This window comes from Chlamydotis macqueenii, chromosome 17 (assembly GCF_036417535.1).
Source record: "Chlamydotis macqueenii isolate bChlMac1 chromosome 17, bChlMac1.mat, whole genome shotgun sequence".
In the NCBI taxonomy this organism is placed as follows: Eukaryota; Metazoa; Chordata; class Aves; order Otidiformes; family Otididae; genus Chlamydotis; species Chlamydotis macqueenii.
The window spans coordinates 10,324,169-10,351,608 of record NC_141572.1 but is presented as its reverse complement, the minus strand read 5'-3'; the positions used below and the strand labels follow the sequence as shown (position 1 = coordinate 10,351,608).

The 27,440-nt window shown below is 55.9% G+C and overlaps 1 protein-coding gene and 1 long non-coding RNA gene across 2 annotated transcripts; one reads left to right on the top strand and one right to left on the bottom strand.

Annotated features, from left to right (window-relative positions):
• Positions 1-217: 217 nt before the first annotated feature.
• Positions 218-19,247, bottom strand: MMP11 (matrix metallopeptidase 11). The gene is made up of 8 exons (XM_086761421.1): positions 19,022-19,247; positions 10,074-10,324; positions 8,705-8,848; positions 7,556-7,689; positions 4,540-4,787; positions 3,723-3,936; positions 2,125-2,382; positions 218-1,206 (listed from the first exon to the last, which is right to left on the bottom strand). Exons 1-8 carry the CDS (start codon positions 19,139-19,141, stop codon positions 1,073-1,075), a joined length of 1,503 nt encoding a protein of 500 aa, XP_086617547.1. The 5' UTR covers positions 19,142-19,247; the 3' UTR covers positions 218-1,072.
• LOC147598613 (uncharacterized) lies at positions 18,055-21,549 on the top strand. The gene is made up of 3 exons (XR_015260412.1): positions 18,055-18,852; positions 19,511-19,622; positions 21,421-21,549. It is a non-coding gene; the product is annotated as an uncharacterized LOC147598613 (long non-coding RNA).
• The last annotated feature ends 5,891 nt before the right edge of the window (positions 21,550-27,440 follow it).

Genomic DNA, 27,440 nt, shown 5'->3' with positions numbered 1-27,440 from the left:
GGGGCGGTTTATTGGCGCGGGCGGAACATGAATACACGGGCGGCGCGGGCACGCGTGGGGTGCGCGCTCTCTGCCGGCGCCCGGCGCGGGCCGCTACCGGTACCGGTACCGGTCACGCCCCGCGCCGCCGCCCCGGTCCGCTCGCAGGGGTGGCTCCAGCCGGTCACCGGGGGGGCTGAGAGGGGAAAAGGGGGAAGAAACCGACCGCAGCCCCCTTGGGGTTTTGGTGTTTTGTTTTTTTGGCAGAGGGTTGTGTAGTGACGAGGGGTGTGCAGAGAGCTGGAGCGGGGCTGTAGGGTGTCGGGCCCCGCGTGTCCGAGCGGACTGGGAACGAGAGCCCTCAGTGCGGTGCGGGCAACCCGAAACGGGGCACCAAACGGGGCACGGGGAGCGCCGGGGCAGCGTCCAGCACTGGCACCCAGCACCGTGGAGGGAAGGGAGCCCCTTGTCTGCGTACAAATCGGTATAAAATCCTAACGCGCGCTAGTGATACAACATAAAACCGGAGCAGGGCTGTGGCAGGGTGCTGGCAGTCACCGCTGCAGCCCCGGTGAAGTGACCCTGGCAGCGGCCATGCGCCTGTGCTCCTCTGCAGGCAGTCAGTGTCCTCCAAAACCCCCGGCTGAGGCTGAGGGGGTGTCTCGGTGGAAGCCCTCCTCTCAGGGCAATGTCTGGAACAGCAAAGGGCTGCTGTTGTCAGCTATGTAAACATAGGAAATGCCGTCAGATCAGTTCTACAGGATGGGGTCCAGGTTAATTAGGAGAGCGCGATCCTGTTCCAGGCTGGCTTGATGGCTTTTGGGATGCTATTGCTGGAAGAGTGTGGCCACGTTAAGAGCTTAGTGGCTGCTCTTGCCAGCAAAGAACACGGCAGATGCTTTTATATTGATAGCAACTGAAGCTGGGGCTGCTGGAACTTGAGAGGAGCAATCTTTGTCACTTGTTGTGACAGACACATGTTGTGTCAGATGCTGAGCCTGAAAGGAAGCCAGGAATGGCAGAGGGAACCCTCTGTGTGGCTGCTGGAGGTAAGGGTGATGAGAGGGGAGCATGGAGGACACAGGCATCCCCCTCATCTGAAGGAGTTGGAGGAGGGTGAACATCTGAAGAAGTCCTGGCTGATCTGCCGTGGGTAGCCCTCCAGCACCTTCACCTGGACCGGATCAAACTTCCAGTAATCTCGGCCTCTCAGGAAATAGGCAAAGCCTGTGGGTGAGAGAGGAAGGGTTAGGAGAGACAGGGCTGGCACCGCTCAGAACTCTTTCCTAGGATTTTGTCCTGTTGAAACTCTGCAGCAAGTGCTGTACCAAAAGAGAGCCTGGAAGAGGCAGGAGATGCTGCTAGATTCATTTCACTTGAATCCAGGTTTGCAGCTTACACTGTGTTAGTTTTGGTGGGAGAGTCGGCAGGATTTTATCTTCTATTCCTGGTGGTTTTAAATATGCTGTACCCATGCGGTGACCTGGCCCCGAGAGGGCAGAAGATGTCTAGGATCTGAACAGGGCCTATGACAGGGAGCTTGTGAAGATCTGTGCAGAGCGACTGTTCCTGTGGGGGAGCTGCCCCGAGATTTAGGCTCTGGAAGCAGCTGGGAGTCCTTCTGCCTCATCCTTTGGGAGAAGAGAGGCTGTCACCACACCGGTCATCCCAAGCTCCCTGGCTGTCCTCAGTGTTTCTGTGGCACTGCCATGCCGTCTCCAGCACGGGGCACACCGGGGAGGACTTGGCAATACGAAAAGCAGCCTGTTCCCTCAGGACAGCTGCCGAGGCTGAAGTGTGGGCAGCGTTTCTGCTGTCTTCTCATCACTTTCTTTGTCAGGAGCAGTAACACCTGGGTAGGACTCTGTGACCATTTCTCAGTCTGAAGTTTGAATTCTCTCAATCAGATATTTAACCACTGATTGTTGCAATTAATAATGATAAAACTCACTTTTAAGGGAGAAGCCTCAGTTCCCTACCCACTGGAGGGAGCTGCCCCTCTCTCTCTACACTATATGGCATGTGCCATGGCTGGGAAGTGTCCGCTACTACCAAAAGTCTAAATCTGCCCAGTTCTTCAAGCTGGGCAGTGGTGTCAGCCTGAGCGCCCACCCTAGAGCAGGCCATGTCCCTGCTGGCACTGACCAAACTCATCCTGAAAAGCCGCGTCGATCTCCTGAGGGACGCCGCGCCAGTCGGCCATGGTCCGGGGGTAGATGTTGTCCACCTGGCGGGTGTGAGGGTGGAAGCGCCAGTAGTTGCCTCCACTGAAGATGTAGATCTTGTTCTTCTCGGCGCCCCACACCAGAGCTGCCTGCACAGGAGATGCAGGGAGGCCCAGCTCCACAATTGGGGTGGGACCAGATACCCGTCTCTCGCCATCGTAAATCCAGTACTGAGAATCTGGCGAGGAGACAGAAAAGGGAGATGAGGGTTCAGAAGCTCTTTGGTATCTGATAATTTGGCAGTCAGCTGCGCAACTGGAGCTGGTGCCTTGGCAGAGCTCCCAGGGCTGTGCCTGAGAGGCACAGACCCCACCAGTGTCATGGACGCTGTCACTGACGGGTGCCCGAAGTGGCGCAAGGAGTTGATTTCCCACCTCAGGAAGGGTGTCAGTGGTGGGACAAGGAGGACCATTTTCACACCTGTCTTTTCTCTGTTTGTGGAAGTTATCATAAAAGATTTGGCTGGAGGGACCAGCCTCTACCCTCCAAACTCAGTGCTTGGAGAAGAGCATATGTGGGCATGCACGGGCATACAGGGGGCATGTGGCTGTAAGGAGCAGGCTACAGAAACCAGGAAGAGGTTGCCAAGCTGCAGTAGAGACTGGAAGCGTATTACCAGATTAGACTGCAATGGGAATCTCTATAATTAGCCTACGGCGTGTAATACTTTCCCTTTATCTCATTTTAACTCACGGTAGGAGCCTGCCAATTTTAGCGCTGTAAGTCCCTGTGTGCAGGTCAGGTGCTAGGTAATCTGTTTCTGCGGGAACGCTGCCTGCTGAGCCGCGTGGTGCGCGTTCTGCTGCTCGCTCTCGTGTTGTGCAGACCGGGCGTGCACACGCAGGGCAGCTGCGTACCTACGTCGGTCTGCATCCTCACTACGAAATTTACACTTGGAAAGAGCACTAAAGAAAACAGTGGAGCTGAAACCGGGCTTGTTGCTGGTCCTGAACTCCAGAGATGGCCGGGAGGAGGTTTGTTCCCACCATGGGTGACTGGGTTTTCATCCCTGCACACAGGCTCCCTGTAGGCTCCTTCAGCGTGGGGGTACTACAGAACCTCTGCATCCAGGCCCCTGAGGAGCAGAGAAGATGCTGTCCATCCCCTGAGCAGGGCCTCGGGGGCACAGGCTCAGGAGTTTCACAACCTGTGAAAGTGTCTGGGGCTCTTTTCTGGCACAGCGCTTCCAAAGACAGCCAGGGGGATGGAGCAAGTGTTTCCTTGCTCCTCCTCTACCAGTAGCATTGCCAGGGCAGAGGCTCAGAACAAACGTTTGTGTTCCAGAGAAGGAGAATAAGATACCATGGCTGTATCTAAAATAAAAGTGACCCCTCCTTCTCTCTTCCCCCCTCAATATCTGCAAAAAAGTTTAAACTAAACAGAAAAGCAAGCAACAAGGATGACTGGATTGCTGAGGATGCCCAGAAGGTTTTTCCTCCCAGAAACTTGTTGGGTCCTGAATGCCCCTCAGTAGCGAAGATGCATTTCTGAGCCGTCAGATCCCAGTCCAGCTCTTACCTTGGAAAAACCAGATATTGCCCAGAGGGTCCTCAAAGGTGGCATCGACGGAGCTGGGGATCCCCTGCCAGTGGCGGGAGGCCAGGGCTGGGTAGCCGTCCTGCAGCTTTCCAGCTCGGAGCCGCCACACGTAGCGGGACTTGAAGAAGAACAGCTCCCCTCGGATGGTGGATGCCGCGTCGAAAGCTGTGTCACAGGCGTCGGGCTGCACGGACTGCCAAAGCACGGCCGGTCAGGTGCTTGGGCTCGCAGGAGCCCCCCTTGCCCAGGCCGGGCTCAACAGATGAGAAGTCCCTGTGTCCAGGCCTTTACCCTGCACCACACCGGCCACGCTCGCTTTGAGCCCACAGAAGGACCATACATCCTCCCGATGTCCTGTCAGCAAAGCCTGCTAACCCTCTGCTCCTGGCAGCACGATCTTCTCCTAAATGCTGTTTAAACCCAGCCTGTTCCCAAGGGGTGCTGCTGGGAAGGCCTCCCAGGCATGGCTGGCAGAACGTTTCAACAGCAGGATCACCTACAGCACTCGTGCCAGGTATGGCCTGGGCAAACAGCTCCAGGGCTGCAAAACTCCATGGGTCGCTAATGCACCTGGCCTGCTTTCAGCCAGTTGTGATTAGGAGTGTGCTGCCCAAAGATCCCCTCCCCGCACATCCCGGGCTGGCTGGCGGTGCCAGCCGTGGGGTCCGGACCCGGGCTCAGCAGCACGGGTGGAAGACATGGACACCAAACCGTGTGTAAGCCTGCTGCTGGCCTCCTGCTGAGGATGGTCCCAGGCACAGTGTTAGAAGAGGACACAGACAAGCTGCTGACTCACCTCCACGTTGGTGATCTCATTTGTTTCAAGGTCCGGCTGGGGCAGCTCTGCAGGCTGAGTTGGGGTTGGGTCGGGACGCAGTTTGGGTTTCCCATAGAGGTACTGGATACCTTGCTTGTCGTCCTCGCTCAGGCTCAGCGGGTAGCGGAAGATGTAGAAAGGAGACATCAGTGACTTGGAGACGGCCGTGTGCTGCAGGCCCAGGACGTGGCCAAACTCATGAGCGGCCACCTGGAGGAGGTCAGTGCCTGCAAAGGGAAAAGATGGGAGATGCTTTCGCCTGCTTGTGTGGGGGATGCCTGCCTCCTAGGCTCCCTTCTACCGGTTACCCGCCACGGACAATGCACGGAGGTACCTTGTAGGAGCCTAACGCCAGGAAAGAGAAATCTACCTCGACTACAGCGCTCGCAGGTTGTTGTTCCCAGGGTTTTCCTGGAGCACTGTGAGGGAATTAATACTCTCGGGTACCAGCCTGGGCCTGTTGGTAATCTGTAATTCTGTCGCCAGGAGCTTCTGCACCCCACCAGCTATCAGGAAGAGAGAGGTTTTCTGTGTGCTTTTGGAGAGAAGAAATGAGCACAGAGAAGGAAGCCTGGCCCATAGCGGTAGGTGTTGGGGCAGTGGGGTGGTTTTCTGTCCACCCAGCCTTGCAGCAGTTGTTGGCTACAGCTGTAGTCTGTCAGGTCCCACTTAGGTCACATCCAGGGTGGAAGATACCTGCATCGCTGAGGACTGAGACTTGCTAATGGCCATTGTCACACAGACAGCAGAGGGAGCTCATTTATTGTGTGTGGATGGTAGCACGAAGGTGACATTCAGAAATAGTCATTAAAAATTATCCAGCGTTGAGGCCTGGGCCTTCTTCACCAGACTCAAGCAGACTTACGGGAGATCACGGTTTAGGAACACACGACCTTGGAGCGTCTAGAAAAGGAGAGGGGGAAAAGTGGATTTCCAAATGTAAAATGTGTCATTTGTCAGGTGCTGTTTAGCTTCCAAAGGATCCTTTCTGAAGTTGATAAACTTCAGGGAAAGCTGGAAGAGCGGCATATTAAGCAGCGAAGCTTGTGAGCGGGGCTGTTTGTTGACAAGTCCCAGCGTATTCGTTCACTCGCCTTCAGCCAGAAATCCTCCGAGCTGCAGCCCAGGTGATGAGAAAGGTAGGGATGTGAGTCAGCCGGCCTCGCTGCTCCAAGCAGGATTTCCCTGCTGGCTCCAGGGGAGCAGGTCACTTCTCAGCACCGGGCCGGAACGGGACAGAGGGGGTGCAGCTGGCAGGAGCACCTGGGAAGGGTGGAGGGGAAGGTAAGCCCTTGTCTTCCTCTGCTGGCCAGCTTTATGTTGAAGCGATGAATTCGCACGGAACTGACCCAATTGACACATCCAGGTCAGCTGCAAAAGTGGCGTTTCCATGTCAGTGATTTATTACAAACTTTCAGACACTTCTGTTTAGTTTGGCAGGCTCCTCACTTGATGCTTTCCAGCGTTGGCAGATTGGCTGTGCTGTTGTCAGGTTCTCCGGGGGAGGTGAACAACAGCACGCGCGAAGGAGCATCCCCGTGTCCCTCGCAGGAGGTCCTGCACGTGGAGTCCCGCTCCCTGCACGGCTCTGGGGTGACCCCAAGGCACACCTTCACCCTCCTTGTACTTCTGCTTTCCCGTCTGTAAAATGAGGCTGAGGATTTCTCTGTCTCACTGAGAGCTCAGATAAGGATTTATCCATGTTTATATCGTAAAGCTCTTTTCGGCATATTAAATGGCAATTAGCTGCAAAGAGCTTTTACAACATTTATTTATGGAAGACACAGTGTGGGGGAAAAGGCCATGGAATACGGCTGGATTCTGATGGGAACTGGCATCCATTTTCAGTTCCTGGTTTGCCTCAAACACAGTCTTTTTGGGAAAATGTAGGAAATTCTTCAACAGCACAGGCAGCCCCAACAGAGGGTGAAAAACGACAGAGCCCACCCTCCCCTAAAGAGCAGAAATGCTTCTGTAGGAAGATCTCGTGCTCTGTGGCTCTCATTTTGGGTCAACATGAACAAGGTTGGAGACATAGCAGTCCCATGCCCCGCGGAGAGAGTCAAGTTGGCATTCAGCTGGTAGCGACGTGGGCTTTGGGGAGCCTCTCTGAGCCCTGAACATCAAAGTGGACAAAATGTTTGGGAAACCCCAGAGAGGCAGGAGTTTAACTTGGACTTTGTGACTGTGCCTTTGTCCCTGTAGATAAACTGGGAAGGAGGAGGAGGGGCTGACCTGGGTTAATTTTGGTGAGTCTTGCAGAAACTGATGCTTTGGGCACTAATCCAGGTGGTTCCAGGCAGTACTGCAGTATCTCAGGAGATACTGTGACACCAGACCCTGAGTGCCCGAGCAGAGAGTTACTAGCTTGGATCTATTATTAGGAAAAAAAAAAAAAGCAGAAAGAAGAAAAAAGAATCTTGACTCGATGTGGCGTTGTTTCTGGTCAGAGCATTCCCAGGCCACAGGGGCAGAGCTGGAGCCTGGGTGGTTTCCCTTTATGGACTTGTTCAAAGAGAACATAGTTTGCGGGCAGGCAGCGAACCGTGCACGCAGGGACTGGGGCTGCGGCTGTCCTTTGGAAGACAACTCTGCCAGCTGGTGCTCGAGCCTCAGTTTTCCTTCATCCCTTCCGTGCTTTATTTCCAACGGCTCCTGCCAACGCTGGGTGCAATTCCCAAGTGGCAGGACACGTGGCTGGGCAGAGGAGCCGTCTCTCAGTGGTGTCCCTCTTGCTCCCCCCACACAGGTGGAGTCCACTGGGAAACCAGGGTCCTGGTGCTGGACAGAGGCCTTGCTGTGGCTGAAGGGTGACAAGAAAAGACCTGAATGCTACCAGTAGGGTTGTAAGTGGTAGCAGATGTCAATGCACACACAAAAATGATTGCTGCCACTCAGTTTTACAGGGTCCCTGTTCATACTACAACTGAACCATTTCCAAGTGCCCTGATGAGCACCCTGGAGCGTCCACAGCTCCCCAGAAACAGTACCGTACCCAGGTTGTTCCCAATTGTCCAGGTCTCGTCGTAGTCAAAATGCACGTCTCCCTCCCGGTGTGTCTTGGGGAAGAACGCGTGTGCCAGGATCCCTCCGGGCCCGTCAAAAGGCAAGTTATCTCCGTGCCAGTACCTGGAGGGAAGAGACACTGCACCTCAAAGAAACGGCCGTGTACCTCCCCTGAACAGCATCATATGGCCAAAGGTGGGGAGCCACTGCAGGGGGACAGCAGCTCTCCCTCCCATCCCAAGTTTGTCCCACCAGTCCGGATCGATTGTTTTGAGCCCTTCAGATTGCCACAAACTTGGTTCTGCATCGGGGCACTGAGGAAGCAGAGCTTGGTCACACCAAGCCCTGGGGAGTTCCTCTGTTTTCTCAGGGATGTTTCTCTCCCCTCCCCATTCAGCTTCCAGCCCAAAGCTGACCATGGAGCCTAAAGAATTAAGGAAGTGACAGCTTGAGCCAAGATTAAGTTGACATAGCTGAGTGGCGGGGGGGATGCGAAGGGGCAGCGGGCGGCGAACCCAGCCAAGCCCTCAGGTCCTCACTCAAGTGCGCTGTTGACTAGTGAAGGAAACCCATGAGAGATGTGGCCACTTCAGAGAGCTGAGGGAGACACAGTCAAATACACAGCACGCAAATCGCATCACTGCTTGGACAGTCTCCACTGCCTTGATTAGTTTTGTGCAGACACGCAGCAGAGGGAAGTCTTTGCTCCCGTGCGTATTTTGCCAAAAGTGAATTTTAGGCTCGGAGCCAAGATTCATTTAACCAAGAAACTATATTTATCTTTGGGCAGACAGTTACGTCGTTCAGTCAAGGGACAGGATGGAGGACCTGAAGATGGAAAGTCAAAACAAACGCTTAGGAAAACAGCCTGTGGGCAGAGAAATGTAAATGTACCAGGAAAATTAATGAATGATCAGCAACAGTGCTGTGCACAGCCAGCATGGAACAGCTGCACTTACACCAAGCAGCCTACAACTGACAAAAAAAAAATCCCAGTGTCTGAAAGCAGAAATATGAGCCTCCACTTAAGTGCCTAAGTTGTGTGCTGGCAGCTCCCTGCTCTGGTTAGAGGCTTGGGGTCTTGCCTGCAAAGCAGCTGCTCTGTCTGGAGGAGGGTGCTGCTGCCCACCGTGCTCACCTCGTGAAATCGATGACGATGTCAGCCCGTCCCTCCTGCACCTCGGTGAAGGTCAGCGGGGTCACGTCGCTCCAGACTTTCAAAGCCTCCTCGATGGTCCTTCTCACTTTAGCTTTTACAAGTTGCCAGGGGAACCTGATAATTCTGAAAGGCAACAGACACTGGATGAGGAGAGCGTCAGCCGCTGTCCCATGGACACTGCTGTCCTGAAGACACAGCCGTAGGGCTGCCACCCTCTCTCAGCACCCGAGCATCTCCAATCCACACAAGCACCACTCAGGCACCCTCCTCTGAGCAACATGTGCAGCAGATAAATCCCATCAGTGCTGAAACCCTCTGGCTGGTGGGCCCAGAGGTGAGCTCTCTGGAGAGCTTTGCAGATCTGTGTTTAACAGGAGTGAAGTCCTGCAGCGTTTCCTAGGTGTGTCCCCCACAAGTCCAGCCGCACAGAAGTGCCTGGGAGTGGTGTGATGTGATTTCTCCTCCTCAGTCTCTCCATTTTTTGTCCCTGGAAACCTGGGCTCACTCGGAGCAGGTCTGCCCTCCTGCAAGCAGACTGTAAGGTCTGCCGCGGAGGGAGCTTGCTTCCCCTCCCATTAACAGTGCTGGCGTGTGTTCATCTCTGCTGTGTTTCTTTAACACTGCTGAGCAAAAAAAAAATAGGAAGAAGCCTTTCTGTTATCTATAGCCGCCTAGCGCTATGAGGAACTGTCTCTGGCACTTAATTAAACAAAAGATGATTTACATGCTGTCAAAGTCCATGTGAGCGGGCTCACCTCTCCCCTCACGCCCCTGTGGGCAACTGGGGAGGCAGCACCACCCTCCCACAAGCCCGTCAAGGGGACTCGCAATTGAGAATGTGTGGGGTGATCTGGGCAAAACTTTACACTGAAGTCGTGTTTACAGGAACATCAATAACAGCTGAATAAAAAGGTCTTTTCAAAATAAACTATGAGGTGAGCCCACAGCAGGGTGGCCGCGGGGGCAAAGGCACAGCAGGAGGGGGCTGGTGGTGGGGGCTCGGCTCGGCACGTGTTGGGGCTTTGATGTAGGGAAGTGAACGTATGTGCGCGGGGGTGTCGATGCGGGACTGGCCGAGGGGTGACGCGATGGTGTTTGGGCAGGGGTGGGTGGCAGCTGTGCTTATGGGACCGTGTGCATGAGGGGATGTGGAAGTGCTGGGTGTACGACCCAGCTGGTGGTTCGGCACGTGGCTCCCCTGCCCCGCAGCTGGCTGTACCCAGTTTTAGGTCTGCCCTCCGGCTTTTATGGTCACATCACAGCGTGCAGTGCTCCAGGGAACACCATGCTGAGAGGTCTGGGGAGGGAGAAACAAACCAGCCTGACTCCTGTTTCGGGCCTCTCTTACTTGTAGGTGAGATTGGTCTTGTCCCAGCGTCCGCCAGAGAGGACAAACCGCTTCTGCCGGTTCCGGCCGTTCTGACCATCTGGAAACACCGGGAGGTCCGGCACACCGCACCGGGGAGGGTTCCAGCGTGCCGCCTGCTCATCTGCGCCCACGGGGAAGCCCTTGGTGGGCACACCGGTCCCCACAGCATTCACCAAGGAAGACAGCCAAGGACTCTGCTCCTTCCAGGTGTGATGCTTTCGAGACACATCCTAAAAGGGAAAAGCAAAGCCATGACTTCAGTGTCTGGGAAGGGATGTCTGGATGCAGAGTGGCAAACATCTGCCCACAGCAGTCCTGCAGCGGTGAGTTACCCCTCTGCCTGGGGCTGTCACCCTGCTGACAAGGCACAAACTGCTCCCCACAAACATCCTCTGTTCCCTGGCCTCCGGTGCTGCCAGGCCGGGTCACACCTGGGAGGCACTGTGTCATGCCATGGCACCCCCTAAGCACTGGGCTATTTTTGGTCCGCTTTTCCTTGGCAGCTGGCCGGGAGGAAATGCTTTTGCAAGCTGTGGATGAGAACCAGACCCTTCAAGAACGAAACAAATCACCAGGGAGTAAATTCTCCCTCTTTGCCCCACATCCTTTATTCCCTCCTGGCCCTGGGTGGAGGTGATACTAACGGGAAGAAGCTTTTAGTCCCCAGCACTCAGTTGTGCTCCCCATTGTAGCTCCCATGGTGTCCCCTTGCTGTCCTGGCATGGTGAGCAGGCTCTCAGCATGGCGAGGGGACATCACAAGCTGGAGAGCAGGACACACGGATCTGGGGGGTGACTTAGAGCCCAGCCCATGGGGCAGAGAGCAGGAGGGACCGTCCCTGCAGCCCCTATCACTGCTCAAGGTCACCAACTCTGTGAGGGATGGGATGGGCAGAGGGATGGGCAGGACCATACCCCCTTGTCTCACTGCACCTGAGATTGTGCTTGGGGCTAAGGTCACCTGGATTCTCCCACACTTAGTTGGGAAAGCATCGTTCCTCTTGGCAACATTAATTAATGCTAATTAGCTGACTTCCATTGGTTTTCCACTGACAGCAGGGCTATGAGGCCACCATGAAACATGACCCAAGCGTAATCCCTGACCTGCTGTGAGGCATGTGGCGAGAGGCACTTGGTCCCTGCATCACTCTGCTGCACAAGGCAGAGGTCCAAACGCAGAATTTTTTGCCTGATTCTGTCAAATTTAAAGGTGTTTGAGCTGTGAGAGGAGCTGAGATGCAGCAGTGACACATCTCTACTCGGACAGGCAGGCTCCATCCCACAGGGCTCCGGAGTGAGGACCTGGGGTTGAGATGTCCCCTTCTTTCCCCCGCAGCGACCTGCCTTCTTCCAGGCCAGCTCTCCTGGCTGCCCTGCCAGGGACACAAAGGTCAGGATGGCAGGATGCCAGGGCTGCCATGATGCCGTCTAATCCGCATGCTGCCACCGCTCTGCTCCCTACAATGAGCCCATTCATGCGGGCTGGAATGAAGTGTGAAGCCCTTGGCATTAATTCCGCTCCTGAGTTCCCGAGCCTGCAGTGGCCCTGTGCCTCTGAGCGATGCATGGGTGGACCCTGGAGCCAGGGAGGTCACACAAGGTGCAGTTCAGGTGTTTGGCTCTTCATGTCTGTCACCACCCCAGTTAGCTGGCTTGTCATCCCCAGACAGACACTCTTGGTGGCTTGGCACCTTCCAGCCTTTGCCTTAGAAACCATCGACCCTGTCCTGGTGTCCCAGTGCATTTTCACACAGCAGGGGAACCGCACCATCAACGCATGCAAAGAGAAAGAGCGCTTTTACACCCTGAACAGCCAAGCCTACCCAAGCCACCAGCTGTGGCCCTGAGAATCCATCCCATGCTTTGGCGGAAGGAGGGTGCACGGGCCGGCCTGGCCCAGGGGAGTCTGCACCAGGCTGCTCCTGCCGAACGCTGGAGCCCTGCCAGGTCGGAGGTACCTGTCTCTCTGCGAGGAGCTCTCTCGGAGCTGCCTGGCACCCTGCCTGGGCTGGCAGCTAGCGCCTGCGAAGGACAGCTGGCAGGAGGAGCTGATAAGGTTCATGTCCTGGCCAACATCTTGCTCCTAGCCCTGATGAGACCCTGTGCCAAGCACACAATGGCTGGTTTTATGTATTGGCTATGCTAAGCGCATCGCCCCGGTCTCCCAGGACGGCCAGTTATTGCTTTCCTGGCTGGGGGCACTCGCATAAGCTGGAGATTATCACCCTCCTCTGAGCAGGAGCAGAGGAGGAACTGCCCGTTTCCTTCTCGCCTTGAGGGATCCCATGTTCAGGGGCAGACCAGAGGGAGGTTTTCTCTCTTGCTTTTGGGTAACTCAAGGTCACTGGCATGAATCCCAGCTTCCAGCCATCCAGACCTCACCTTGCCTTAGGCAGGACCTCCCTGCTCCTGCCTGCCCTCTGCCATGACCCAGCCCTGGGAGCGGACACAGCGCGACCCTGGGAAAGGCTCTGGGTGGAGGCAGGAGGCGAGACCTGCCCTGCTGCCCCGTGTGCTCGCTGTGCCCCAAGACAAACAGCGGGTCTCTCCCTGTCGTCACTGCAGCGACATCAGCACCATGGCAGGAAAGGGCTGGAAAATGCCACTGCAGGCGGAGCCGGCAAGGGAAAATGTGACGGTCAGAAACCGCTCGCCAAACAATGCTCAGGAGACGCGTCAGGCTGGAGATTTCAGTCTCCTTGGCTGGACACACCTCGCTGCAGGCACTTCCCAAGGCTTAGATAACGCATCCTCTCACTTAAGGTTGCATCCTTCCCACCAGTGCTGAAGCCACCCTCTTTTGGGAGACCCCACTTTGTTCTCCTGAGCCGTGGCATAATGCCCCAGGTGTAACCTTAGCGGTTTGCTTTAGGCTCTGCTGCTGCTGAAGCAAGTGCAAACCTGTGACAAGAGGATGAGGAGGGCACTGGCTGTCGGGTAACCACCAGGGCATCCCCACTCCCATCCCACCACGGGATGGGAAAGGATTACTGAAGAGAAGAGCAAAGGAAAGTCCCTGCAACCCGGGGCAGGTGTTCAGAGCAGCTGAGCGCAGAGCCGGGTCTGAGCCTGCGGCTGGGGCTGCGTGCAGCCTCTCGCACTGCCCCTCACAGTACAGCCCGCCGTTGGGGCAGCCGCTGTGCGAGGGAACAGACGGCTTCTAGCCAAGGGAAGGGGCCAGGGCTTCACAATAGAGACCGAGTGGCAAAATGTCTGCACAACACAAGCGTGGAGGGGCTGCCAGGCCTGAAGCCAAGGCTTGAGGGCAGCAGAGGAGCAAAGCTATGGACAGAGAGGGCTGTGCTGCGGGCTGGCCAAGGCCCTTGCAAAGGAACTGCCTCTTCCTAGCAGCCTTGTAACCAAAAGGCTGAGGTGGGGGACAGGAGGCAAAGGACAGTCCCATGGGAGCGCAGAAACCAGCACTGAGGTAGAGACTGCCCACTCCGTTCCTCGCAGCTTTATCAGCCCTCGAGTGCCGCGCTGCAACAGCCATCACTGCTGGGTCTGCTGCGGCCAGATGAACACCAGCCAAGCTTCCCAGGAAGTGTCCCAGCCACCCCGAGGAGCCGGGAGCATCTTTAACCTCCTTGTGTTGGGCAGCCTCCCGGGAGGAGAAGCAGCCGGAGCAGCACAGCTACGGTGCAGTATCAGCAACGCTGTGTGTAAAAACCTGAAGAGTGAGCCCAGTGCCTGGTACGGACAAACCCAGTGCTCTGCTCTGCCTGGGTCCATCCTCTGCTGCCTGCCCTGAACTTAAACTTGTCTCGTCTGTCATGTTCCTAATTACCTGGGCTCCTGCCTGTTCCTGCAGCACGGACATGAAAGGAGACCCTCTCCCTGTCAGATGGGAGCGACTGGACAAGTTACAGCACGAATCCCATCAGTTGTAGATACTTCCCCTGTCACTGGGGGCTGTTTCCTCTCCTGATAAGGGATGAGCTCATGGGTTTTCTCCCCACCTCTCTGTCCCTTCTGCTGCTGCTTTTCCATTTCTCCCTGCTTTCTCCTTCTGTTACTCAGTGTTTGGGGATGCCCTGATGCCTGCTGCCTATGGCTTATAGCATGATCCCACCTCCCACCTTAGACCACTCCTGCCCTTAGTTCAACGCGTGGAAAAGGAAAGCAGAGATGCCTTCTCCTGCGGTTCTCATGCAAGACACCTCTCTCGCCCCATTTCTGTCCACTGTCAGGCGGCTGTGCCCCCAAGGGGCTCTGCACACCCTTAACAGCCTGCAGCGATGTTCCTGCCTGAGATCAGCACAACTGTCCCCATGCACAGAGCACCACGGCCGGCTTTCTGGGCAGCCTGCCTCGCAGCCTAGCCGGGATTTGCAGGGGTTGGATTTGGAAGCACAGCTACAGCTGATGGTTAGTGGTAAAACTGAAGCCAGCTCCACTCTAGTCAGGTCGTGTCCCAGAAGCAGACTGGCCTCGGAAGGTGCTAACGCCGCAGGCAAAGTTTCACAGCAGAAACAGCTGTTTGTGGCCTGGTCAGACCCTGGGCTGGGCGTGCTCCTGGTCAAGGCACTCTTAGTGGGAACAGTGGAAACTCAGTGGAAACAACGGCAAAGCCACCAGATTTATTGATCCTACCTCCCCCAGAACAGTTTCCCAAGCCCTCTAGCTATGAATTCTTTGCTTACAGAAAACACTTCTGTTACAGGACTGGTTCCTTCATGCTGGGCTGCAGCCCGGTCCTGCTGCAGACAGAGCGAGGGGGAACGCAAAGTCCAAGGCCAAACTTTGACCAAACAGGAGGTGCCGCAGTGCCTGGCTGCACACACAGTTGGAGGTTCCTCTCCGCTCGCTTCCCATACTCTGTGGCACCATCAAGCACTACCTCCTGGGGCCTGACAGTTTGTTTCCGGATTATTTGGTGGTAGTTGTTGTTGGCAACGAAAAAAGGAAATTGTTTATTTTTCCTAAGCAACGTGGAACATGAAACATTACGGACTGCAAATGTTTAAGCCCACAGACAGAATGAGGAGACCCAGGCTCTGATGTAACAAGAGAAAGCAAATGAATAAACACTGCAGGGCTATTTTTATTATCAGACATTTTAATTACGTGACAGTTTGTGCGTCTAGTCCATCAACAACACTGCAACCAAGCTGCTGGTGTCACCCAAGCAACACTTTGCCAGAAATAGGAGTAGACACAAAGCAAACAAGCCCCAGGATGCTGAGGTAGCAAAACATTTCAAGAGCCCTTAACCTGATGACCTAGAAATCCCCTTGAGACCGAGAAACCGCTCTGGGGTGCAGCACGCTCCAGGCAGAGGAGGAAGAAAGTTGAGATCTTTTGTTCATTGTGCAATTACATCCACGTTAAGGTGAGCAAGGAGCTATTGGTGCCCAGCCCAAGGACAACAGCCAGGACATCTCCCGCTGGGTACGGCCACCTGGCACAGTGCGGCTCTCTTCAGAGCTATGAGGGGATGTTCTGCCCTCAGGGAGCGTATGCTGCTCAGATGTGCAGGCTGGGATCTCCAAATCCCCAAGACAACAGCTGTACCCCTGCCCAATCTCCTGGAGGTGTCGGAGGGGGGCTTCCCCCTCTGCTAATTTTCACAGAGCCACTTTTGTGAGATAGTGATGCCGCTCTCCTGCCCAGATCCCACCGAGGGGAGGAGGTTTGGTCACCTGTCTCTTCTTGTGGATCTCATCTGCACCAGGATCTCAGTGAACCTCGAAAAACATGTCTGTGGCCCTCGGCAGTGCTCCCCTTTTCATTTTTTCCGGACAGCTATGCACACTCAGCAGTGCTTCCGTTCACGCTGCCGACTGAGCCGTCGCCAGTGTAAGAATAGCCAGGAACCCTCCGTTTACCAGTCTGCGTATCTGGGATCAGTAGGAATGAGCTGACAGCATCTCTGGTGTGAAAAGTCTCTGCAGGACAACTTTTCCACGGAAGATCCTTTTTTAAACAAGACCTACAGAGGACACCCTGCCTCTGCTGAGCCCCCCCAGGTTGTGGTGCCAGGGCAGGATTCGCAGGGGGGAAGTGAGCAAAATGCAGCCTGAGCTGGAGCGGGGGATCCTCCCCAAAGTGCTTCTCTCCTCCCCACTCTCTCCTCCCTCCCTGATCCGCTTTGCCAGCCGCTCACCCCAAGTCCTGCCACACTGCAGGGAGTGCGTGTGCGTTGCATGTGAAAGCACAAACACAACAAACGCGCTGGAGAATAACTGCTTACATGTGTCTTCAGTCTCTCCCAGAGCAGAGGATAAACATGCCTAAAATTACCCCAACACTCACTGCGGTATTTAAATAGCCAAACCAAACAGTGCAAATCAAACCCTTTCTGCGGGAGCTGCCTGAGCCCCGAGCGAGGCAGGCAGGCTCCCGGGCTGCGGGGAGGGCAGCACCACGCTTCCAGGGGGGAACCTGCTGGGTTCAGGGGGAGAGCTGCAGGGTTTGGCTCCCGGGGGATTGTGCTGGCAGCCGGGAGAGTGCCCAGCACCTCTCCACAGAGAGACAGTTTCCCAGCAAACGGACTGACTTTGATTTCCCAGGGGAGCCGACAGCAGCGCAGGAATTCGGTGTCTGCGCGTGCACTGCCCCAAGGACTACAGATCTTTTGTTCTCAAGTTTTACAGTGGACACCAGACACAGCCTGTGTTCTGCTCTCAGTTTTCTCTTTCTTTCTTTAGGTGCTGATGTAAAAGCGAAGGAGATTTACAAGGTTTGCTAGAAAGAACGCAACTTGCGCTGTGCAGCCTGGCTTTAAAATCAATCTGAGTCCTTGATTCCCTTCCCCGTCGGTACTGCTCTTGTGACTTCTTTCTGGAGCATGGAATAGCCATGGTGCAGCATCCTGCTGCCCCAGGTGCTGCCTAGCGTGGTCCCTGCCCACCCCATCTGCGAGCACAGCTTGAGGAAGTCACCATCCTCTGGATGGTCGGACTGAGTCTCTTTTCCCAGCTTTTCTCTTTTCTCTTCTCATTCATCACCCGACAGCAGAAGGTGCCCAGACAGGAAATGAGCTGCTGTTAGACGCAGGGAAACATCTCGTTGTGTGGAGAGACTGGAAGTAGCCAGAGAAGTGAATGTGTGATGGCATAGCAGAGCTCTCTAGTCAGAGAGGGCAGAGAAGCACTGAGACCACAAACTCATGGATGGGCCACTGTCAGCCCAGCAATCCCACTTCAGCCGTTCTGCACTGATATGTGTACCCCAGCTAGGAGAGGAACGGGGTGCACTGTTGTTAACTTACTGATGTCATATGTAAAAGCAACCACCGTGATGCTGGCTGTTCCTCAGAAGCGCTAGAATGACCTTCAGAAGCCCTGACATCGGACAAGGAACCCAAAAGGGCAGCTCTTTGGGATGGGAGAGCTGCTGCTTGGAAGGATGGGAAATCATCTGTCCGTTTCGAACCCCAACCCAATGCAGCCACCATCTCTGCAAAGACCGAGTGAAATACATTGATCTGAAACCCTGAGCTCCACATGGCTGGTCAAACACACAAGCAGAGGGTATTCCTGAACAAAACATACCTGTGGGAGCATCACCTGGAGTTATGCCAGCCAAGAGGAAAGTATTAGCCTGGGAGGAGGAAGAAACCATCTCTGGGCAGCAGACTGCCAGCTGGGAGGACCTTCCTCAGGAGTGTGGTGGTGGGTTAGATGGACCAGGAGCCTGAGCAGACCTGCACCCCTGCATCAACTCTGCGCTTATCCAGCAGTTTGGTGTATCCCCCTGTATAAGGGGTCCTGGCCAAGGCAGATGAGCCCCAGGAACCTCTGCAGTCGGTCAGCAGCTGCGAGCATTGGCAAAAGGAGATGAACAGCGTGCGTTGCAGCTGGACCAGACCCCAGTTCAGATGGTGTGAAACCCAGGCTGCCTTTCTCTTCCCCAGGGATCCCACACAGGTCCTTGCTGGCAGCGAGACCAGGAGCAGAGGCTGTGCAGGTCCCTCCAGGAGCAGCAGCTTCTCAGCTTGCACACGGCAGAGTGTGAGGCACCCACCAGCCCAGCCCATGTCCCCACGGGAGCCAGTGATCTCCAGCATCAGGCAGGTCCCTTCCAGCCCACCACTTGCTGCGTTCGGATGGGGATGAAATCCGCGGAGCGGTGTCATAACTGGGGTGCAGAGTGCCGCCGCCCAAGCGCTGGGCCTCACCTTCCTCAGAGGCAGAGCGGAGCCAAGCGCGGTGACATTTTGTTTGGAATAATGCAGGCACTTTGGGGGCCGAGGCTGCTCTGTGCCAAGTCCCAGCCCATAGCGTATTTAGCAGCCAAGTTAGAAAGTGCTCAGATGACAGAGCCGATAATAAAACCATCGACAGAACCTGAACTAATCCCCTTGGGCTGCTACTGGGCATTGACTCCGTCGTTATTTTATGGCACACTAGCCAAGCGCATGTGTATAATAACCCAATTACGCACGCACACGGTCCTGGCACAAGGAACTCTCTGTCCTTTCCCGTCCCCCCCGAACCCCTCGCACGCTGCTGCTCTTCTCCGGCCGGATCCCTGCTGCTCCCAGCTCCATCCCAGGTGCTGGGATCCGGCGGGCGTGTACAGGATAGAAGAGCCCTGCTGCGGGAGGGGATTCACCCCTTCAGCCGCCTCTCCCCGCATCTGGGAACCGCCAGCACAGCATGCGGGGCGAGGGGGGGCGGGGGGGGAAAGGAGGCTGCGGGCGCTCTTGGCGGGGGGGATGCCGCGTCCTCTCCTTGTCCCGCTCCCTGTTTTTCCCTTCGCTCGCTCCGCAGAAGGCAGAACTACTGTGGAAACCCCTCTAAACGTGCCAAGAGGTGCGCGGGGGGGAGGAACAACATCGCCGGATCGCCGGGGCCAGTGACTGTCCCGGCACCGCACCCGAGGGGGGTTTGGGGCGGGGGGATGGAGGGAGATGCTCCCCTCGGGACAAGGGGCAGCTGGGGGATTTGGGGGTGGGGGAACCGCGGGTGGGTCCCGACTCACCGGTTTGTGGCGGCGGGCGGGCGCGGCGGGGGCGCAGTGCAGCAAAGCGGCGGCCAGCAAAGCGGCGGCGGCGGGGAGAGGCGGACGGGCCATAGCGGGCGGCGGAGCGGGCTCGGACATGGGGTAGAAGGGGCTTTTTTTGGGGGGGGGGGGGTTCTCCCTCTGAGCCTTTTTATCCCCCCCCGGGGCCGCCTGCCCTCCTCCCCACGCCTCCTCCCGCTCCTGCCTTTTGTTCTCCCCGAGCTGCGGCTCCACGGGACGGGGGGGACACGGCCCGGTGGCATCGCGGGAGGGGGGTCCCGCCCGTTCCGCCCCGCTCCGCCCCGCCGCCGGGGGCGGCGGGGCGGAGCGGGGCGGAACGGGCGGGACCCCCCTCCCGCGCCTGCCCGGCACCAGCCGAAGAAAGGGACCCCCCCCCAACCCCTCTGAGCTACCTGGAGATGGAGGCAGCGCTGCACAAATCCGATTCCTTGGTTCCCGTTTCCAAAGGAAAAGCCCTGGGCTGTGCCAGCATCCCCCCAGCAAACCCAGTTCGGCTGCAAATGGTTTCACGCAACGGACACGAACTTTGCTCTCCGGCTGCCTGGGCTGCGGGGAGTGGGTAAGGCTTTCCGACACCCGTGTTAGTGTTTTATTTGTCCGTGTTTTCTTTCACGGGAACCACACGTGAGGATGTAAACACAGCGGATGCTGAGGAGATGCGAGCAGAAAGAGCCTGGTCGCAGCCGTGCTTGGAAGGTGCCGCTGTGCTGTGCTCGCCGAGATGTCCCCGCACCGGTTTGCCCTATCCCCAATGCCTTACTTCTAAGAGGGGAAAGGAATGAAAAAGCACAAGGGCTGATGTTCACAAAGCTCAGACTTTACCCTGTGGAAATCACCCTTCTCCCGCTATTCCGGCTGTGCCGCTGGGAACGCAGAGCAGATCCTACTTTCTTGCCTTGCTCTGAGCCAGGCGGCTGGGTCCCAACAAGAAAAGCTTTCCTGCCTTTGTCTCTCTCTGCTTTAGTGTCTTTTCTTTGAATGCTGGTGTCTCTGGCAGCTCGGTGGTTTCCAGCCCATGGCAGTGGAACCTGTTGGTGCCCTGGGGAAGTGGGGAGAGGCGTGGGAGCAGCCTGGGAGGCAGCAACAGGCCGTTTGGCTTTTCTTAATAAAGGGGGACTTTTGTAGGGGGTGTCCTGGGAAACACAGTCCTTGCGGAGATGGGACCGTGTGTGGGAACTGCTGGCTCCCGCCAAGGCACTTAACAGAAAAGAAAGTGCATGGTGCGTTTGGCATTACAAATATTTCCCAGCTGAGCAAGTAGATGTTTAGCAGCGGGCCAATGGCCCATTGGGTGTTTGGGGTGTGCTCACCTTCTGCAGAGGGCCCTATGCGCAGCCTGCGGAACCCTTTTTGCTAGCGCTCCTGTGCTGGGAGCTCCCTCAGACACTGTCTGTCCGTGCAGCTCACCCCGACCTCAGTGTGCAGCTCGCTGAGGGTACAGAGGCTGCCGGCAGGTGAGCACAGGGCTCCCACCCCGGCCCCAGAGCGCCGACAGCCTGGCATCTCTCAGTGCCAGGCACTGTCTGCTTGCTTTCCTGCAGCCTCTGCCAGGATGGAGCCAGATGTGGGGTTCGGGGGTCTGGTGATGGCTGCAGGAGCTCGGGGAAAGCCTTCGTGACTGGGAGGTCTTGACAGTCCCTGCTGTTGCTGATGCAGCATCCCCAGGCATTGCTCTTCTTGCTCAGCATCTGCTTCAGTGGCCTCCCAGTCCTAGCAAGTGGCAGAGCTGTCATGAGTTTTGCAAGTTCTTCTGGCCACAAGCATTAGCTCTTCTCTCACTCCCCCGAGGTTTTCCAGCAAGGAGGGACCTTGTGAATGCCTGGGCAGGCAAAGTGGCATCGTAAGGTGATTCTCAGCAGGAACCACCAACTGGGGATAGCCTGTCTCAGCAGCCCGCTCCCCAGCAGGTGTTTGGTGGAAAAAGACTGTGCAAGAGGGAGGAGGAGCGCAGCGGGTCCAATTCCGCTCTGTTGTGAGTGGCAAAGACTCTTTCAGTCCATGGGCCACTTGGGTGTGAAACTGCCGTAAGGCACTTTGGACTGTGAGGAGGTGGGGAAGAGGTCTGTGATGAGAGCAGGGGGGAAAGGGGAGGGAAGCGAGAGAGAAACTGAATTTAAATGGATTAAGCCTGTCTGTCCAAAGCCCTTTGTTTCCTGCCACCTCCCTGGTGTGACTTTCACAGCTGTATTCTGTGTGGCTGGGGACCTGCTTTTAGGTTCCCTGCAAAGTCAGCATGGAGCTTTACACCTCCTGGACATTTCCCTGAGCAGCTGGAAGAGGGTCTGGGAGCCAAATCCCCAGGACAGAGAAACCCCTTTGATTTCTCCTCTCTAATGTCTTTCCTCTTCTCTCTGCAGGTGATGGCCTCATGAACTGATGTCTCCAGCGGGTGACAAATGAGGACCCATCCCCATCAGGCAAGTGTCTGTTCTCACCCTCTCACGTTGGGGTTCTCCTTTTCTTTGGCCCTGGCATCTTGCTTTTCTCCTGGGCAGCCAAAGTGGATGTTTGTACAGGTGGTGGTAGGTGCAAACAAGGGTGGGGGTCATGCGCACTGAACTGCCCTTGTGAACACCAGTGGTCAGGAGTGTTTCCTGAAGAGGCCTCGAGTTACCCAGTTCCCCTCCTCAGCTGGCAGCCCAGAGCACGGGCATGGGGAGGGAGTGAGAAGAGGATGCGGAGTTAGGGGAAATTTGGCCTTTGGGCCTGGACTCACAAGTGAAAAGGTCAAGTAATACGTAAAGTAAAGTAATATGTAAAAAATTTCTGATGGTCAGCAAAATGCTTTGCTTCAAAGCTCTTTTTACCTCTTCAAAATCTTGTAAATGAAAATGGATGGAATTGTGCAGGCTGCACTGGATGCAAACTACGCACCTGGAAAATGCCAAAATGTTTGATTTTTGTTGCAGACTTCAGCTTAACTAGGCAAGTCTCACTATGAATTTACAGAAAGTTTTGCTTGACCCACTACTACTTATTTTGCATTTATTTGGTTTTATCTTCAAATAAACCCCTTCCTTGACCTTAATTCTGGGTTGAACCCAGCAGTGCAGGGTCTGCCGAGGCTGGGATCTGCCTGGTGTACTGCCCTCACGAAACCAAGGGGCACGAGTGGAGCAGAGCACCCGGGCTGAGTGCTCGGCTGCCAGCAGGGCTGCTGGGCCGGCACCGCCGCCTCCTCCAACCTGGGAACAAGCAAGATGGTAGCGGGGCTGTCCTGCTCCTCACCTTGCTCTGCCCTGGCTCTGTGCTGCCAAAGTGGCTCCTTCACAGCAGGGGTCCAGTCCAGGAGTGGGTCCCTGGACCCCGCAGCCGCAGCCCCGTCCCCCGTGTAGCTCGCACTGCAGCTCGCGTGGTGCCCGAGCGGCTGCGGGGTCGTGCGGCTCTTCTTCCCCCTTCCCTGCCTGCAGCCCTGCTGCAGCTGCAGCCAGCCCTGGGATTTGGTGCCCAGGAAGCAACTCCTGGCTGGGCCGTGGTCTCGGCGGGGCACGGGCAGGCTGCAGCCCTGGGAGAGGCACGCCACAGCGTTTGTTGTCTAATTATCTCCTGCCCCGTGCCAGGAGCCGAGCGCACACAAACAGTGCCAGGCTCCGTCGAGAAGCACCGCCTGCGAGATAAGCCAGGCAAGGAAAACACATCCATCTTCATGTCTCTTGGCCTGAGATGGAGTTTCATCTGCTGGCATTTTCCTGGCGTAGGCTCAGGGCACGCACCACAATTCACCTGGGGAGCCAGACGCCGGGGAGCCAGCTCCCATTCCTGGCGAGAAGTGTCAGCCCCGACTGGTGCAGACCGTGAGGGCTGCGAGGAGCAGGCGGTGGAGGACACATTGGTGCACGGGGAAGGGTGCTGACCCACGGCTGAGCCCCTGTGGCAGCACGGACCCGGCTGCGCATCGCCAACGGTTGTGTTCCTCACCTGAGCAAAAGGGCCAGACTCTGTGCCCAAACTCCCTGCGCCCGGCTGCGCACCCGGCATCCAGCAGAGCCCAGGTGAAGAGCTTCCAGCCACAGCCTGGACCAGGCAGAAGGGACTGGGAGATACAGAGCCGAGCAGAGACTCGACTCCAGCCTGGGGCTGCTGGGTGTCTGATAAGGAGGCTGCTAGTGCCGTCTTGCAGCGTGCTCGACCTGCCAGCTCTCCGCAAATGAAACGTCCTGGTGAAACGCCCCCCACCCTTGGCTCCCTCTGATCCCCTCCGAAGCCGAGCTGAGACTGGAATGTCTCCTGGGACGTGATTCCCTCTTGCCTAAGGGGGGCTGCGTTAATAAAACCCAGTGTGAGATGTAGAGGCGATGGGGGAGGAGACAGGCAGGGCTGGTGAGATGAGGCTTTTACGAACAAGTCATGGGTCTCCTGGAAATGTCCCATCCTGTCCTCTCTCCCTCCCCCTGTCCCCGGAGCTGAGTTGTGGAATTCAGGGTGTGAGTCGAGCCTTTTCTTCACACACGTTTCTGCTGAGAGCAGCCAAACCCCTCACCTCCCTCCCTCTCCCTGCTCCTCAGCACCTCCCTGGAACAGGTACTGCTCCCCCAGCCCCTCTCTGCTCAGCCTGGCTGCTGCTGGGACCCTCCTGCCCCTCGCGTTGCTCAGCCATCATCCCAGGGTGTGCTTTTCCCACGATGAGTGGAAGGTGTCCATCCCTGGGATGTGCGGGCCAGCTTGGCAAGCCAGGGCCAGCGGCAGCGAGGACAGAGTGCTCCCCGCGTCTTGGTAGGACCAGGGAGGAGCTGTGCTCCTGGCAGAGAGGCAGCTGGGCTGGTGGTGCTGGGTGAGCAGAAATAAGCACCCATGGGGCATCTGCCCAGCATCAGGGCAGTGCTGTGGACTCACAGAACAAAGCCACGTGAAAGCTGTGAGGATGAGAGCCAGGAGGGAAGAATGACAGGAAAGCAGGTAACCTCAGTCTGGAGGAGACAATCAGGAAGAGAGATCACGGGGTGTGGGTTTTGGTTGGTGTGAGGTTGCAGCTGAAGGAAGAGCATTTCAGCAGAAATCCTGACAAACTGGAGCGCATGGCTGGGCTTCCATGCACATCTGTAGGGGAAAGAAGAGGAAGAGGAGATACCACTGGAATTCTGCAGAGGAAAGAAAAGATGGGCTCCAGGATTTCATTGCTGGCTGAGAAAAGATGTTGGAAGCCAATGGCTGGACAGCCTCAGTAGGGCAGGGAGAGCAATGTGGTGATCAAAACTCGTGAGATGTTTTTGAGAGCTGAGACAGAGGACCCCGAATCGCAGGTGGCTGTGCACTGTTTGTCCAGAGGCTGCAGCACTGCGCAGGACCTCTGGCTGCCGTGCGGGCTACGTCTTTGCTTGGGAAGGGGGAGATGGGGGCAGGTAGTTGCTGTAATATTCTAGTTCAAAGCAGTAGCTGTTCATGGGTTGGTGCTAACAGCCTCCTGAAAGGTCAGAGGTGCCTCTGCCTTACACACAGACCCCATCCTCGCCTCTGTGTTCTCTCACATCTTGTTTCACTACAGATGCCTCAGAGCCACCAGTGTCCCCGGAGCTGTGCTTGGGGAACCACCAAGTGCGGCTCTCCAGGGGTGTTTGCTGTGGGTCTGCAACAGAGAGGGGGGAAACCTGATCAGCCCAGGAGCAGCTGTGCAGGAGCAGAGGAGAGCGGACTCTGGGCAGACATTTGGGTGAGGAGGAAATGCCAAACCCCAAGCCCAGGGACTGGGACAGCGCAGGTAAAGCAGGGAGCCTGTAAAGGTGCGAGATCCCTCCAGGGCCCGCTCAGCACTGTTATCTCCTGCGAGGGGTGTGAGCTCGCTGCTTTGGGCTCCATGAAACCGTCAGAGAAGAGGCAGCGAAGGGCACTGTCTCATTGCTCAGATCCTCCAGACACACCAAACCAACCTGCGCTGGCTTTTTAGCTGCACCGCTCACGGGGTGCTCTGCAGCCACGAAGAAAACAAAACAAGATCCCTGGGCTCAGGTTTGCCATCTTGCCCCATATTTAGCAGGTGAATTCACAGAGCTTACGGTAATTGTCATCCTTATGATGTGAGGGTACACTGCAGGTGATTTGGAAGAGATAATTTCTTGACTAGGGCTGACTTTTGGGACACAAAAGCCCTTCTTTAAGTTACAACTAATGGCATCAGCCTTCAGCTGGGATAAGAACATGCCTCTGAGTGCGCAAGCCCTGCTTCTGGACATGTGGATAGAAAGGAGATTGAACTTCTGAGATGTAGCTGCCACTGGGGAAGAGGAGATCTAGGGAACTTCACCTTCTACTGCCTCCTCTTTCCCCACCAGGAGATGGGGGCATCCACATTCCACATTCGGTCCCTTCCTCCACCTGCGGGTCACCAGGGTGGGTTTAAGTGGCAGAGGTAAATGCAGAGATGTACCTACACCTCCCAGGACCCATGGGCATGGCTGAGCAGCCTCTTCTGATGGAGAAGTGCTCTCCGGAAACCCAGAGCACAGCAGTCTAGCTCAGGAGTGCTCCAGCAGTCAGGCCCCGGGGTTCAAGCAGGAAACACCTGTGACGTGAATGGATTCGGGTCCAGAAGAGCCTGCACACTGAGAGTGGGCTAGCATGAATGAGTTAAAATCCCTTCATTTGCTTGGTGAAATTTATTGAAAACTACATTGTTCATCTGCTGAAACTTCACAGCTGTTGAGATTGCCCTGGGGGCAAACCACATCCAAGAAATGGCATGTGGATCCTGGGAGCACGAGACTTGAAAGCTGAAACGGCGCCCTGCAGCGCTGCCTTCCCTCCCCTCGCAGTCCGTCCAGCCGTCTGCAGCTCCGCCAGTTAGACACCGCTCTTTTTCCTTCCTCCCTTTTCTCATCTCTCACTCTTGCAGCGCAGTCACTTCATTTCAGGCCTTGTGTTTTGGCTAAAAAAAAGACTGAGGAAGGATGCAGACAGCAACAGATCCGTGTGGGGACAGTGTGCTCAAAGCCCGTGGCATCCAGTGCGAGACAGGGCGTGTGCCACGCTGCAGCGGCGATGCCATCGGATATCGCCCGTGACACTACGGCTTTGTTATCGCTTGGGGGAACGGCGGTGGGGGAAACGTGCCCCTTTGCTTATGAAAACTCTGTGAACTCTTTTTAGTGGTAGCAACTTGCTTGATTTTTTTAAAAAAAATATTATTTGTCAGTTGCAACTTCCGCTTGCAAAAAACTTTATAGGTTAAAAAAAGTAGTGCTTGCATCTTTACAGCTGACCTGAAAGCTCCGCACAGACCTGGGAGACTGAAATCAGCCACTCGGCACAAGCACAATTAGGACCAGGCAGAGCTCAAAGGTGAAAATAAAAGCAGGACACAAGAAACCCGCTGACTCCAATGCATTCAGTGATAAATGACTCAGGGAGTAATTTTGAGTAGCAAACATATCGGTAAGAACTGGAGGTTTTGTTTCTTTATTTTTGGGGGGATTGTCCACAAACAAAAACACTGGCTTAAAAAAATACATCAGACGCTTTCTGCCGCTTTGAATAGTTTGCCCAGATCCCCGAGCAACCATCCCGTGCAATTTGCTGTTAACCTAAATAACTTAAATTCAGGTACACCCAGAGCACTGCCCAGATCTGCCTCTGCATGCAGTAATGAGGCTTCTCCAAGCGCAAACCTGCAGCTCGGGAGGCAGGAGGCTCCGTCGGCATCTCCAGATGGCTACCTGCGTGGCAGGGACCGGGCAGGGATGCGCCGCAGTGTGGTACAGCTGCGCGGAGAAGGCTTCTGCGGAAACACACCGCTTGTGGGTGGCACCGTACCCGTCAGCAAATGCCCCGTGAAACTGCAGCCTGGCAAAGACGGACCCGCTCTCTGTCACCCGATGCGGGGGCAGAGAGGGGTAGGAGACGCGGGGAGGCCGAGTATTGCATTCTTTACCTGTGAAATAACCCCTAGCGATGCAAACGCTTGGGGAATTCCTGGATCGCTTTGACGCCACATTTCGGCTGTGACAGCGTGAGGATTTAAGTGAGGCCAACTCTGAAGGGGGAGATTGTTATCTGCTTTTAGAGCAACGGGGAGAAAGCAGTTGGAAAAAACAGACCTGCTTTTTACAAACTGTGCCTTACCTGATCCTGGTGCTAACAGGAGGGGACGTATAGGCCGGCCAGCGCACCGAGTTATTCAGAAATGACTGCTTTTGAGTAAATCTTTCCATAACTACTCAGGAATTAGCTACTGTCTTTCAGATTTATACGTCCCTTAATCCAGAATTAACCTTCAAGTGTAGGCAAGCCCTAAAACTTGAACTATGTAAGGAGGAATCTTCTGGAGCAGGAGAGGAGAGACAGGCAGAAACAAAGATACTTGATTGAATCAGAGATCAAATTTAGGCTGAAAAATAGGGGAATTAGGAAGTTTGACCAGGGAAGCAGTGACAACAGTTGCAGGGAT